Genomic DNA, 14,775 nt, shown 5'->3' with positions numbered 1-14,775 from the left:
CTTGAGCAGAGTAATGTAACAATACATGAAGGGCTTTGCAATTCTTCAGCTGAATCACTTTTCACTGAAGTACCTTAATGATGCTTCAACACTGGCCAAAGGAATAGATCTAGAAAGCTTAATACAGATCATATTATTCAATCATGGTTTCACTTAAATAGTGTAATACTGCTTTTGATACTTAGCGGAGGTGCTTAATAATTGCTTATCAGCTTGACTTTTTCACTATCTAGAGTAATATAGAAATGTCTTTTATAGTAATGTTCCTAGAGGAGCAGAAAAGCTTAGAAGAAAAGAAGACCATCCATAATGCATAAGATTCCCTTAAAACACCACCACCATCTAGACTTCTTAGCCAGAATCATGAATTACTTTACACACATATTTTGCCTATTCACATCCCTTAGGGCTATGTTTCTGAAAGTGGGTGCTAACTCTCCCATGAATACTGCACATCTGAAGGAGAAGATAGCATACAAATGGGTTTTATGGGTGAACTATTATGGGTGAACCAATGGGTATTTATGGGTGTTGTTTTATATTTTAATTATTCCTGGTTTTGCCTCATTGCATAAATGTTGAATTCTGATTATTATTGTTTTGCCTTCTATTAGTAAATGTTTCATAATTAAGAATTAATCATGTATTTTGTCAGCGACAACTTTGAGCAAATGGAAAGCAATTTACTGGAACTCAGGACTTACAATGGTGAAAGTTAGGAGTGAAAAACAAACACACATGTACCAGGATTGCCATCTAGGAGGGTCAGAACATATAGTAGCAGTGTAATAGGAGCTCTGCCCAGTCCTACCTCCTAAACCCAACCCTAAAAATACCACCATGACTCTATACTGGGATAAGTGAGCAAGCCCAAAGACAGAGAAGGGCGATGTAGGTGCCAAACTGAAAGCTACATTGTTGGTATATATGTATTTTCCTGGCTATTCCTGCCCAAGCAATACAGATAAAGGCTAAAAAGCTCCTATACTTAAGGATATCCTTAAGGAACTAATTCATCTTTCTTCACATTATGTATTTCATACTCTTAAGATGATAGAAAAGGAATTGAGATTCTTAAACTCCAATTCTCCTTTTACTCACCTCAATGACAAAGGCAAAAAACTTCCATATCTCTTTGGCAATGCTAAGAACTGTTTAAAATGCTTTAGTATATTTTCAATGTAATATGAAAATAGAAAGAATGTGTGTGTTATTTAATTAAGAAGAGAAAAAATGTTCATATTGATGAGATCTAGAATTATTTTGATAGGCAGTTAAGTGGCACAGCGTTTAGTATACTGGACCTGTAGTCAGGAGGACTTAACTTCAAATTTGGCCTCAGACACTTCCTTGCAATGTAACCTTGGGCCAGTCATTAACCTGTTTTGCCTTGGTTTCCTCATACAGAAAAAGAGATGGAGAAGTAAATGGCAGGCCACTCTAGTATCTTTGCTAAGAAAACTCCAAATGGGGTCACAAAGAGTTGAACACAGCTGAAATGACTGACCAACAATTCACTTTGATGTCAAAGGAATTTCATTTCATGTATTCCTAGATGGAATATTTCCCAGTATTGTTCAATGATCTGAACAGATTTTGGTAAGCCTGTGATTGCACTGGGAATACTGCTGAGCTTAGACAATGGCAGAAATAATATGAAAATAATTGCCAACAAATCAATTCTAAGTGGCTTTAGATAAGTTGGAAACTGAGGTCAAATTGTTTCTGAGTTATAATGGAGCTGTTCCTAAAGGTAGCACTACTACCAGAAAGAGGTTTTGCTTAAAACCTCTTCCATCTTCTATGCTTTTCCAGATCTACTCAGTGTTTTACATTATTACTTGTTAAAAGTTGTCTCTGTAAAAAGTCATTTTCATATTAGCACCTATACAAAGTACAATGCCCTATTATATTAGTAGCAGAATGCATGAACTCATCATTTTGTACATTCAATTGGTCAATCAACAAAAAGTAATTTCGCATTTTGAAACATAAAGAATAAACAATTTGGCTCTTAAGGAATTTACCTTTTGTGGGAATAAATATTTTACAATAATTCATTTTGTTAATTAATTACAATGATGTGATTTAGAAATTTAAGTCTACAATGCCTGATAAGCAAAATCTCATTTCCTAAGATAAAAAGACTAAGAAACTATAAACTATTTTGGTAATTTGAGGTTAGTACTAACTGGTTGAAGATAAAGATAATTTAAACTAACTATTTCATATTAATCTGATTATCACTACAATGAAATTTTGTATTTTCTTGTCTTATTATTCAGCTTATATTTTTAAGGTAAAGTTTAATTGTTAATATAAAAAATAAGTTTAGTTAAGCTTTAGTTTGTTTTGTTTTCTTTTATGTGTAAGAATATTGTTTTCTGTGCCTAAATATTCAATAAATGATTCTCCCTAATAAAGAAAAAATATATATATATAGGTATAGGTATATACACATGCATGCATAACAGTATTTTATATTATGTTATTGTTATATTATTATATTACATTATGTTATGTTACATTATATTATATTATTTTGTAGTTACATTGTTCATTCATTTCCATCATGTCTGACTCTTTGTGACCTAATTTGGGTTGTCTTGGCAAAGATACATACAGCTTATTTTATATATGAGGACACAGGCAAAACATATATATATATACACATGCACCTGCACAAAATTCCCCTGGTGTGCATAGCCATGAAATTTACTGCTCTTTTGGATGGAAATGTTATCAAATGTTTTCAATGGAAACATCAGTCAGCCACTGCATTGATGGCAAATTATTTAAATTGAAAAGGCTACAAGCCAAGATTAAAGTGGAAGGAGAGTTGGTGCATGATTTTTTTTGTTTGCAAATGATTATGTATTCAATTCAGGCTTTGAATCTGAGATGCAACAAAATATTGATCAATCTTCTGCTGTTTCTGCTCATTTTGCTTCAGCAATTAACACCAAGAAAAATTATGCTCTCCACCAGTTACCACTACACCATCCATATGTGGAAACTTTGGTTATAATAAATGGAGAAATTTTGAATGCTTGGAAAATTTCATTTACCTGGAAGTATGCTTTCCAAGGATGTACATATAAATGATGAGGTTGAAACACATGTTGTAAGAGTTAGTTTATGTTTTGGATGGAAAGTGAGGGAGACAAGAGGTATTTGACTGTCTACCAAATTGAAGGTCTACAGAGCTGTTATGATGAACTTATTGTTGTATGCTTGTGAAACCTGGACAGTCTACCACCACTATGGCAGGAAACCAAATTGCTGACATTTGAATAGTCTTGGGAAGATTCTGAAGATTACCTTCTAAGTTAAGGTACCAGACACTGATGCAGTGCTAGTGGTAGTGAAGAGGTGTGAGAACTGAGGTGGGGAATCCCCTCTGGTCAGCACAGGTCCAATGCAAAAGAATTTGCAAAGCCAAAAATCTGAGGCAAAGGGGAATTTTATTAGCACTGAGAAGCCAGACAGACTTCTTAGTGGGTAAGGTCCTGTCAGGGAAATAACAAGGGTTAACACTGAAGAGAATATTTTCACAAGAATTCTGGTAGAACAGCTTTGCCAAGAAGAGAGCTTCCATGGCAAGCATTATCCTGTTATGTACCTCTGCAAAGATTTGGAATTCAGAATTGTCTTTTATTAGCAGTCTGAGGCTAGGGCTTCCATTCATAATTGAATGAGATTCCTTAAATACTATCACCTCCTGGGGCTTAGATTTCCAGTTGAAAAGAGATTATTTATCAATAGGAATATCAGGCCCAGATCTCTAACAGAATGAGACCACTTAACAGGGCATTGTCAGGGAAAGGTATGCTTCTCCCAGGGAAAAGCCTGAGACCCTGAATCTCCCTTCTTTTACAAATTAAAGGGGACATGGTTTCAAGGTTCACTCCTGTCCACGAGATTCACTTTTGAGCTTAACTGACAAGCACTCAAACTCTACTACAGCAAGCTCAACTCTTATGGGCTGGTCATGTTATTTAAATGCCAAAAGTATTGTTGCCTAAAAGACTATTTTGCCAAGGACAAGGCAAGTGCTCACACATGAAGGTCAGAAGAAGCAATACAAGACTACCCTTAAGGTCTCTCTGAAGAACTTTGGAATTGGTGTGAGATATTGGAAATACTGGTAGAAAACCACCCACCTTGGTGTGCCCAAATCAAAGAAATCACTATGATCTATGCGCAAAGCATAATTTCAATAGCTTAAAAGACACACGAGAGACACAAATTCAAAGATCCAACCTGTGGTGGAGCTTTCCAAGCTGGTACTGGTCTGATTAGCCACAAATGGATACACTATATCTTGATTCCAATGTAATTTTGTCATTTTAGTCCTCTTTGAAAATGAAGAACAGCAATCACAACCTTTATCAGCTATACTCATTAACCTAAAGGAGATAGAAAGGGCTAGCATAACCATTGATATACCCAGATCAAAAAAATTTGTGAGAACTAGGATTTAATTTCTCTTTGATATCCTATAAACCAATAACTATCATCCTAATATTTTTGTTTTATCTCTCCTGTGATATTTTGATTTCTCTCTGATTGCTTTTTGTTGTTGTTTTTCTTTCATAGGCCCTGTCATAACAAGCACCCTACCTTTACCAGCACTTTACCTCCTTTGATTCTTTTACTAAAATCTTTCCTTATTCACCCCAAAGCCAAGCCTTCCCAGAATCTCTGGTGCTGACCTAGGTCGAAATTGGGAGTATAATCCTATATAGATGTAATGAAGCCCCATGCATGGTAAGGATTGTGGTATCTGGAAAGAGAAGAAAACAAGCTTTTGAAGTTCAATAATAGCATCTATTTTTTAGCTGTTGGGGCAGAGGGAACGATCTTTTCTCAGAGGGTTAGTTTTGTTCTGTACCTCCTCAAAATATGGTAGAAGTTCTCTGCATTATGAATGCATACAGAAAAGGTCGGGGATTGAACCTGAGATTTCAGTGGTATGGGGAACTTTTTGTTAAGGAACCTTCCTCTACTAATGCAGTTCAGCATCTTCTTTTTTTTTTTTTTTTTTTTTTTTTCAATTTAGAATCTTAAAGAGTTATCTAGAGCACAGAAAGGCTGTTGAACCCAAGTCTTCCTGGCCAGTTCTCTTTAAAGGCCGGCCACATTACTTCTCAAGAACCCATATGCTAAGTTTATGATAATCAAAAGTAATATGGGATAATAGGAAGAGTGCTGGCTCTGGAGTCAGAAGGTGGAGTCATACCCCAACTCTACTACTCAGTGAACTTAATTGTGATGTTAGGCAAATCACTTAGCTTTTCTGGGCCACAGGCTCCTCATTTTTTAAATGAGGGAATTGGATCAATCAATCAATAAACATTTATTAAGTGCCTATTATATTTCAGGCACTGTGCTAAGTGTTGGAGATTCAAAAAGAGGCAAAAATACAGTCTCTGTATTCAAGGAGTTTATAGCCTAATGAAAGAGAGAATGGACAAACAAATAATATAGAAAGAGTGTGCTATGTACAAGATAAATTGCAGACAATTAACAAAGAGGAGTCACTGGAATTAAGAAGGTTTAGAGAAAACTTAGAGGATTTTAATTAGTACTTAAAAGAAACCAGATAAGCCAATAGTCAGAACAAAGGATGGGAAGCCTTTCAGGAATGAGGAACACCAGAGAAAATGTTAATGATACAATATCTGTTCACTGAACATCTAGAAAGCCAGCACTATTGGATTGAAGAGTGCATAGTGGAGAGTACAATGAAAGAAGACTAGAAAGGAAGGAAGAGCTTAGGTTATAAAATACTTTGAATGCCAAACAGAACATTTTGTATGTGATCCCAAGTGAAATAGAAAGTTACTCAAGTTTATTAACATGATTGGACCTATGCTTTAAGAAAAATCACTTTAGTAGTAGAATAGAGAATTGATTGGATTTGGGAAAGATTTGTGAAAGAAGATTCACCAGCAGACTCTTGAAATAATTCATCTATGAGGTGATGAGGGTCTTCACTAGAGTGGTGGATAAGGTGATCTCTAAATTTCTTACCAGTTCTAAAGCCTGTGATTCCCACCTCCTCCAAGAAAAAAAGATGCAAATGAAAATATGAAAATCTATAATTAAAATGAGAATCTAACACCCCATTCTGTAAATATTTAAACTTCCTGCCCAGCACTATATTCTCTATGTTATTAGATCCAAAGAAGATTCAAGAAGGAAGCTAGGAAATGCATAAGGATAGCTCCAAATATGATAGAAATGTTTCCACATTCATGCCTAGACTCAGTGATGGTTTGAAAAATATTCTCATATCTACACTGTCATCTAACATTCAACATTAGGAAGTTTCTTTTTAAAAAAATAGCATAATAATAATCAGGGTTCACTTATTGTTATCTCAATGATACTCTGAACTAGGAATTTGGAAAGAAAAAGTCTTACCAAATTAGAGCAATATTCCCAACCTAATTCTATTATATAATAATCAAAAAGGGCATCTATGAACCAATTAGTCAGTTTGAATGATTCTAATCCCCACCCTATTAAACAAAAATTTAAAAATAACAGCCTAACAAACTCCTACTATCTGTAGCTTGATGTAGTTGATCCAACTATGAATTGGATACTATAATGGAATTCCCACATTTATGTTCTTTGAGTATAATTCTTCACATCATCTTGGCACGCTCTGAGACTCCTCTGGAAACCTTGCCCCCTAACCTGACAGGAGATATTGCTATTGCAGGGACATAATCATTCACCATTTTTTTTGCAATGAATAAAAGCAAAGTTAAGTAAAATCTAAGTAAAGTTAAGTAAAACCCCAAGTGCTCAATGCCAGACTCCCAAATACACTTAAATTCTTTTCTGACTCCCAGAAATTCCTAATATTATCACTATTGCTATTGCCATTTTTGTCACTCACCTTATTATTACCACTTTCCTTCATTCCACATTTTTCAGTAGCTCTCAGGCATTCCTAAAAACACCACTACTCACCTTGCTATTGCCACTTTTCCTCACTCCTCACTCTTCCATTAGTAAGACAAGGTATATGGCAATATTAGCTCCTAATTCTCCAATATAATTTGAATCATCTGTGGTGAATGAATAAAAGACCAAAGCATCCTGGGATTGTAGAGCTTGAAGAACAACAGATTCATAGAATTAGAACTGGAAGGGATCTATAGGGTGCTGAATCCAGAACCTTCTAAAGGTGAACTTCCTACTTTTATTAATGAGAAAAGAGAGTCTGGTAAAGGGCAAATCCAAGTATTAAATCAAAGTTCTCTGACTCCAACTCCAGGACACTCTCCATTTTATCACGAGGAATCTTTTCATTTTACACATATGGAAACTGAAGCATAGAAAAGATAAATGATTTACCTTTGGTTATATATAAACAGAATAGGAGAATCAAAATTTTAGCCTAAGTCTTTTGACTACAAATATAAGTATTAATATTCAGGACAGAAATTTCTAGTTTGATATGGCTTCTGTAGTTAGCATTTAATTGTAAAAAAGGAGAAAATATGACTGACAGAAGATAAAAATATATATATATGTATGTATATATATACATATATGTATATATGTATATATATATACATATATATATATATATATATATAAAATGAGCTATATTAATGTAATCCTATTGGGAAATGGTCACTTTAGGAAAGAAATAATGATTATTTATTGACATGCTTATGACCTGATCAAGTGTAAATTTACTTATTTTGAGGCATGAATCATATAGTAATTACATTTATTGGAAATGCATTTCTAAATTCTCTGATTTGGATGGATTAAAATTATATCTACAACATCATAATAAACAACTTCATATTTTAAAATTCCACAAAAAATAAAATTAAATAGGAAGGCAGAAGTGTCAGATCATAAATGTTAGAAATAAATTCTAAGGAAATAAAATTAACTACTGCTGCCTGGCAACAACAACAAAAAGCTGTGTCCCATGAAGACCTTCTGCCCAAATGCCAGACAGTCACATTTCACTGAGTTTATGAAAGATGACCAAAACATCGACTACTGCAGTAGAATTATTGCATTCTTAATTGGGACTGTGGGTATAGCTGGAGCATAGTGGGCACCATTTTTATTGCTTAAAAAAACAGAAGACCCAGCCATTTTTAAGTGGAGACATGAAGTTTTACCATTTATGATAGTTAAGTATTTAGTCTTGCAACTACAGTCTTCTCTTCTTAAAGAAAAGTAAAGATTTTTTCAAAATACAAAAATGCAAGATTTCAAAGCAAAGTAAAAGCAACCAACTAATAAGAAAATACACTGAAAGGCCAAGAAGCTGATTTACTCAATGTCATGCAGCATATCAGTAGTAGATTCAGACAAAGGCTCCAGCTTCTCTCCGAGTCCTAGACCAGGGCTCTTTCCTATAGCCTGTGATATTTTGCAAGTAAATCTTGTGACTTTTCTACAATATCCAAACACTAGTAAAGCTTTGAAATGAAGATGACAAGGCTTTAGCCTCACCCACTTAAAAGTGTGGATGTAGCTCTGACAAAAAAAAAAATGACAGTGGTAGGTATACTAGTGCTTAGTAAAAAAGAGAGAAAATACAAAATAATGACCGAAAATATTATCCTATTAAGAGTGCATACTATGATGCTTTTACCTGGAAACATTGCAGGATAGTAGATACTTTTATGTCATTATCAGACCTTTTAAATTTAGACAAGATTGGGACTATTTAGCTCCATGAGGAAGCCATCTGCTTTTAAGTGTGCATATGCTAGCCTTTCAATTGTGACTTTCCATGATTCATAACTTATTCATCCCAGGATACACTCAGACATCTGCCTCATCATCATTTCAGTTCTTCATACTATTAACTGTAAAGCTTTATAAGTGCACCATAAAGGTAATACAATAAAAGACTAGGAAAGTCTTCCCTAATCTCACAAAAAGGAATAGATATGACACTTTTTCCAAAATAGGTGATGCAAGTCGGAGGTCTTATGAACACAAGCAAAAAACACATGCATTTTTAAATATTTCCATTGTTTAAAGACATGTAGTTCACCTTACTCAGTGGGAAACAAATGTTCCTATAACTATTTGAGGTTCCTCTGAACTAGCATAGGAGAATTTGCCTTGGAATTTGCAGAAAAATAATTCAAGGACAAAATCAGCTGTGGACTTTCTCAGGAACCCTTATGGGCATTTTGAAGCAGTTCATGATCTCTTACTTGGGTACTTGTAGGTGCTATGCCACTTTAACTGAAGACTAGTGGGAGGAAGTTTATAGAAGGAAGATGATGAAGGAAGAACTCAATGCTTTTTATGGTTCTAAAGAAGATGTTTATGCTTATTCCAAATCAGAGGAGAAAAATGTGGCCCGTTAAACTGCAACCATGACATAGTAGAAAGAATGATGGATTTAGAGTCAGACAACACTGTGTTTGTCATTTACTAGAGGAATAATCTTGATTCTTTGAACCAGAGTTCCTTCATCTTTAAAATGAAAGAAAAATGAACACCTAACATCTGAGATACTTCTATCTTTATCTGTGATCCTTTGGAAAGAACCAACTCTCTCCAAATAATCCATTGTGTTTGATCTATTTCTAATTCCAATGTACCAATGCTATGTGTATCTATTCTTTTAATAATGGTTTCCAAATTTAAAAAATCTGAGGCTGATGGCACTATTCTAATAATGGCTTGCCCATTACATGTTCATATTTTTGGCCAAAATCTAGCTTAATTATTAACGTGGAAGTTGCTCTTCCTGTATGCTTCAAGATTAAGTAGTGCCTAGTTATAAGTAATGATGGGTTTTTAGAATATTCAGTAATTGCAAAAGGAGAGAATCTAGGCAGCTAGGAGCACTAGGACCAAATTCAATCTACCTTTAAAATTCCCTGTTAACAAGGAATGTATTTGGGTTGACAGATTGTAAACCTTGCTTTAAACCAGTGTGCAGCAGTTATTTATTCATCCATTGATCTCCTAGGAATTGGTAAACCATGCATATAAATAAAGAAAAACTATAGCTGCCTTCAGATAAATAAGACATTCTCCTAAGCCTTTTTGACAGTTATCTCTGATGGGACCAAAGCTAAATGTTCACAGTGACAAGGGGGAGGGAGTGATAGCCAAGTAATTACTTACAATTGCACTATTTTTATTCCCCTATAAAAGTTTTCTGTTACATTGACTTGTCTGATTTGAAAATAATATAAATTTCTTTGTTTCCTCTTTGGTAGGAAATTCTTTCTCATACCAAGGAAATATATTAGCATAGATGCAAACTCAATAATTTGAAACAATCCATTTGTCAGTCAATGAATATTTATTGAAAACTCATAGGAGCACATTAATGCTGGGGATAAATTACAGAATCATAGACTCTTAAGATTGGGTGCATCTTTAGACATCATACAATTCATTTCAATTCAACTAGCATTTATTCAAACATACTGTGTACAGGGCATTGGTGGGAGAGTGCAAAGTTTATGTAAGATACAGTCATATGTCTTACCACCTAAAAGAGGTAGTAAAATACATACACAAATCACACACAATAATACAAGCCCTACCCAAAACATCCCAAGTATGTAACAGATATTAGATAGCCTCTATTTTAATAGACTTAATATTTGCAATACTCAAGAATCCTCCTAAATTACACATTAGAAATTATCATTGTCATCACTCAGCCTCTTAAAATATTACAGTCCTTTGACAGATATATAATATTATTACACGTTGGGTTTGCTTTTCTTGTTTTGTTTTTTGCTGTTGTTTGATTTGCTTTTTTTATGATGTGTGAAAGAGAAGATTGTGGAGGATTCTTTTCACTACTTTACATTGAATCTTTTTCTCCATGTTCCATTACACTTTAATGATATCTGCTGTATGCTCTCAGTTTATGACTTATTTTTTTACCAACCACTTTGAAGTGAGTAATGAGTCAAATGAAGATAAAGACTTTCATTCAAGATAACTCAGGTCAGAAGAGGCAAAGTAAGATCCAGATATACAGAAGTCTAGACTCTAAATTCCCCTTTTAAAACAAATTTTCAGTGCTGCTCTGAATGGTTCAGTAGCCACTGACCCAATTTTGTGAATAGCTCATTGTTAATTTATTACCCTACTGATCTTGTAGTGCTTAATACCCTTTCATTAATTTTTGAGCAATCACCTTAACACACACCTACGCTTACTTCCCTCTTAAAGTTTTAAGTGGGGAGTAGAAATCAATTTGAAATAGCTAGCCTTTTTGAGTCTGCTCAAAACACCAGGATGACAGATGCTGAAAGTCTGGCACAGTTCAACTATACAACTTGCTTCTTTGTTTAATCATAAACAAAATCTATATTGAAAAGTATAACATTGACACATCACTGGATTACAGTTCAATCCAACAAGCACTTTTAAGCATATATGTGTCAAGAACTGCTAGGTGTAAGTACTGAGGCTAAAAATTAAAGATGCTATGCTCAAGAGATTTACATTATTGAGATGGGGAAGAATACATATTTAGATCAAGAGATACAAATAAAAACAGTAATTTTAGAGAGAGCACTAAAAAAAAAGGTCTGATATAGGAGGTAGCATTTCAATTAAAACTTGAATGAAGCTAGACATTTTCCCTTCTCAAAGGAAGGATAGTTATATAGACCTCAAGGCAGTTTCTGTATTGTTCAGCTCAGTATTGCAGCTTGAGTGCAATGGCAGGACTACACTGTTTCAAAGCTCTGACTTTCATCTCACCTCTGTTGGTCCTACCTTGGCTCTGTGTCCTAAATTGTAGACACAGGAGGTAAAGGAAAAGATGACATATTCCAGGAATGTCAGATAACCCATGCAAAAGGACTGAGACAGGACATGGACTTAGTATATGAGGGATGGTTAGACCAGTTAAGCAACTTGTTATACAGTATTGGAGCTGAAGGAGACTAAAAATTCTCTAAATCAATCGTCTTCTATGCAGATAAAGAAAGTGAGACCCAGAGAAGTGAAAGAACTTGCCCACCAGTCTATAAACTAAAGCCTAGTCTATAAACTCCTGAATCTCATTTCATTTTTTTCTATTATCCAATTACCCACCTCTCATCCTTTATCCTACATTGAGACTCTTTGTTATGTTATGTTTTATAAGTAATTTCTGAATCAAAAATAAACTGACCCAATAACAATAATAACAAAAAAGCAATTTGATTTCCACTGGGTAAACAGTTCTTTATAAACACATTTCAACCCCTTTTTCCCACTTATACCTAACATTTCTGGATTGGCTCATACTAATCCCTTTTTCCTAACTAAAAGCATGAAAGAAACTGGAAAACTGGGAGTGGAATCCAAATTGCAGTCTTTGAGTGGCTACATACTTTCTATTTCAAAATTCTGTTCCTCATGGTACATTGGAAAGAACATTGGATTTGGAGTCAAAGAACCAAGCTTTCAAATTCCAGTCCTGCCATTTGCTTCTCATGTAACCTTCTCAGTGTGCTCTATTATGAAATATGAGTTGTATTAGATGACCTGAAAAGTTCATTCTAACTCTATATTTATGATCTTGACTTTCAAAAGCTGCCTAATCTTCAGATCAAATGAATCACTGATGTCTGGAAACATGTTCCCTCTTAAAATGGGAAAGAGATCGATGGCTTTCAGGAAGCCTTCTTGCTAAACAGCTACCCTCTAGCTCAAATGACACAGTAAAAGTCTAACATAAACTTTCTCACTGGTCACTGATCAGTGTCTTTACTCTCTCTTCATTTGGCCCTATTTTGGCTTTATGTTTTGATGTGGAGATACTGAATCCTTTGGGACACATGGGATAGAGAACTCTGTATGAGACCAAACTAAACTTTCCAGAAACCTTTCAAAGTCTATAGCTAAACAAGATTCATTGCAGACAATAGATGTCAGTGACCTTTGATCAGATCCCTGTTAAAACTTCTTGGGAAACCTCATAGTCATACTTGCACATCATTCCAAGGTCTTGCAGTTCAATTCTGGTTTGACTTGGTTTGATTTTTACAACCTAGACCTGTCTGCTAGTTAAAGGCATGGCTTCTTTTCCTTTCTTTTCCTCCCCCATTGGTTAACTCAAGGCTCTAGGTATGAATGACAGAAAATATAAACTGCCTTTTCAACTTAAAAAAAAAAAAAAAGCCAAAGTTTGTCTATTCTATGGACCTTTTTAACAATCTCCTTGAATAATGTAACTAATTATAGGACTCTGTGTAAAAGATTTAACTGACTACACAGCATATACATAACTGTAGAAGAAAGTCGAAATTTTCCACCCTTGCTCCTCACCCAATCCAATCTTTAACCAGCTTATGCATAGCCAGGGTATACGCAATCGAATCAGCAAGCGCGCGAACGAACGTGAGACAGCATACACAAACACACACACACACACACACACACACACACACACACACACACACGCTTACACCTAGTCTGGACCTTCTCCAGTGAAAGAATCTTTGGTCAACTATCCTTCGCCTCTTATAGAAGCAAAATGATTTCCTTTCAGTCACCTCTCTCAAAGCACTGCAACAATCTCGCCGCAGTAGCAGTCGCCAGTCGCCGCAGCAGCTACATCAACCTCTAACCAGAGTTTCAGGTTCGGCTCCTTTACGCATCTTATTCCTTTGAACCACCCTTTCCTTCTACCTTTTTCCTCTCAGATTCTCCAGACACTCCCAAGCCTTTGGGTCCTCTTTTCCAGACTTCCCCTAGGAGCCCCCGCCACTTCACCAGTCCTCCAAGATACAGATAGAAGCGCTGAAGCTGAATCTCTGAACTCCCTCCAACCAATCACCCCATCGTTCAGGTACCCGATGTCCTGGCAAAGTTCCCGTTTTCAAGGTGCCTGGACTCATATGAGTGTAAAGTAGCCCAAAGAGAAAGCGCTCTGGAAGTCAACAGCTAGGTTGTTGCTTCTGCTGCTACTGCATATTTCAGAATGGAAGGGGTCCCAAAATATTATTAAAGAAGAGGGGAAGAGGTACATGAGAATAACACTACTATAAAGGATGGGCCAGAGAGGCCTCTTTTTTCCCCCTCCTCCTCCCTACCCCAATCCAAGTCTGACCACTAGGTGACTGAAGAGGAAAGGAGGGTAACGTTACCTGGAGCAAACACCATGATCTCCTCCTGCAGCGAATACCCCAAGGTGGAGAACAAGCGACACCCAGAAGGTGAGGGGAAGAGAAAGGGCAAGCTGTGAAGGCAGAGGGAATGGGATCTGGGAAGACCAGAAAGCCAGTTGGGAGATGAGAGCGCAGAGAAGGACCTCTGGGACAGGGGACGGGCAGCACCTTGGACAGCTCCCCTGTCCTGCAGAGCAACTTAGAAGTGAGCTGGACCTGACCCTTGCCAGGAGCACGAGTCTAACTGGGCTTTCGTTGTTCCCTCCACAATGCACTGCTCTGGGGGCGGTGGCGGCGGCAGCAGGAGGAGGAGGAGATCGACCCAGAGCTCAGCTCATTCCTCATTTCTGTGCCAGCTCAGCGTACGTTGCTGCTCAAGGGAAAAAGTAACCACTTCAGTTTCAACTGGAGGAGAAAGGAAGGAGAAAAGGAAAGGAAAGAGGAAAAAAAGGTAATTGCCTATTCTCCCAGCAGGGGGACAGCTAATTGCTTCTAATTACCTGCTGTCTTTGGCCCCAGTAGATGTACTGACATTTAGGATGAGTTTGCTTTTTTACACTCAAAGAGCTTTACTTTCAGGAATGATTTTGAATTAACAAAGTTGCATTTAGACTGGCTCTGTATGTGGTGG

At 36.1% G+C, this 14,775-nt stretch overlaps 1 protein-coding gene across 1 annotated transcript in view; it reads right to left on the bottom strand.

Moving 5' to 3' along the window:
* Positions 1 to 14,388, bottom strand: part of AKAIN1 (A-kinase anchor inhibitor 1) — a 65,553-nt gene extending 51,165 nt beyond the window's left edge. The window contains exon 1 of the mRNA XM_074275699.1: positions 14,124 to 14,388. Coding sequence (XP_074131800.1) covers positions 14,124 to 14,139 — 16 coding nt within the window. The 5' untranslated portion in view covers positions 14,140 to 14,388. The remainder of the gene's footprint in view (positions 1 to 14,123) is intronic.
* Between the last annotated feature and the right edge of the window lie 387 nt (positions 14,389 to 14,775).

This window comes from Sminthopsis crassicaudata, chromosome 1 (assembly GCF_048593235.1).
Source record: "Sminthopsis crassicaudata isolate SCR6 chromosome 1, ASM4859323v1, whole genome shotgun sequence".
Taxonomy (NCBI): Eukaryota; Metazoa; Chordata; class Mammalia; order Dasyuromorphia; family Dasyuridae; genus Sminthopsis; species Sminthopsis crassicaudata.
Note: the sequence above shows the minus strand (reverse complement) of the source record. Positions and strands in the feature narration are given on the sequence as shown.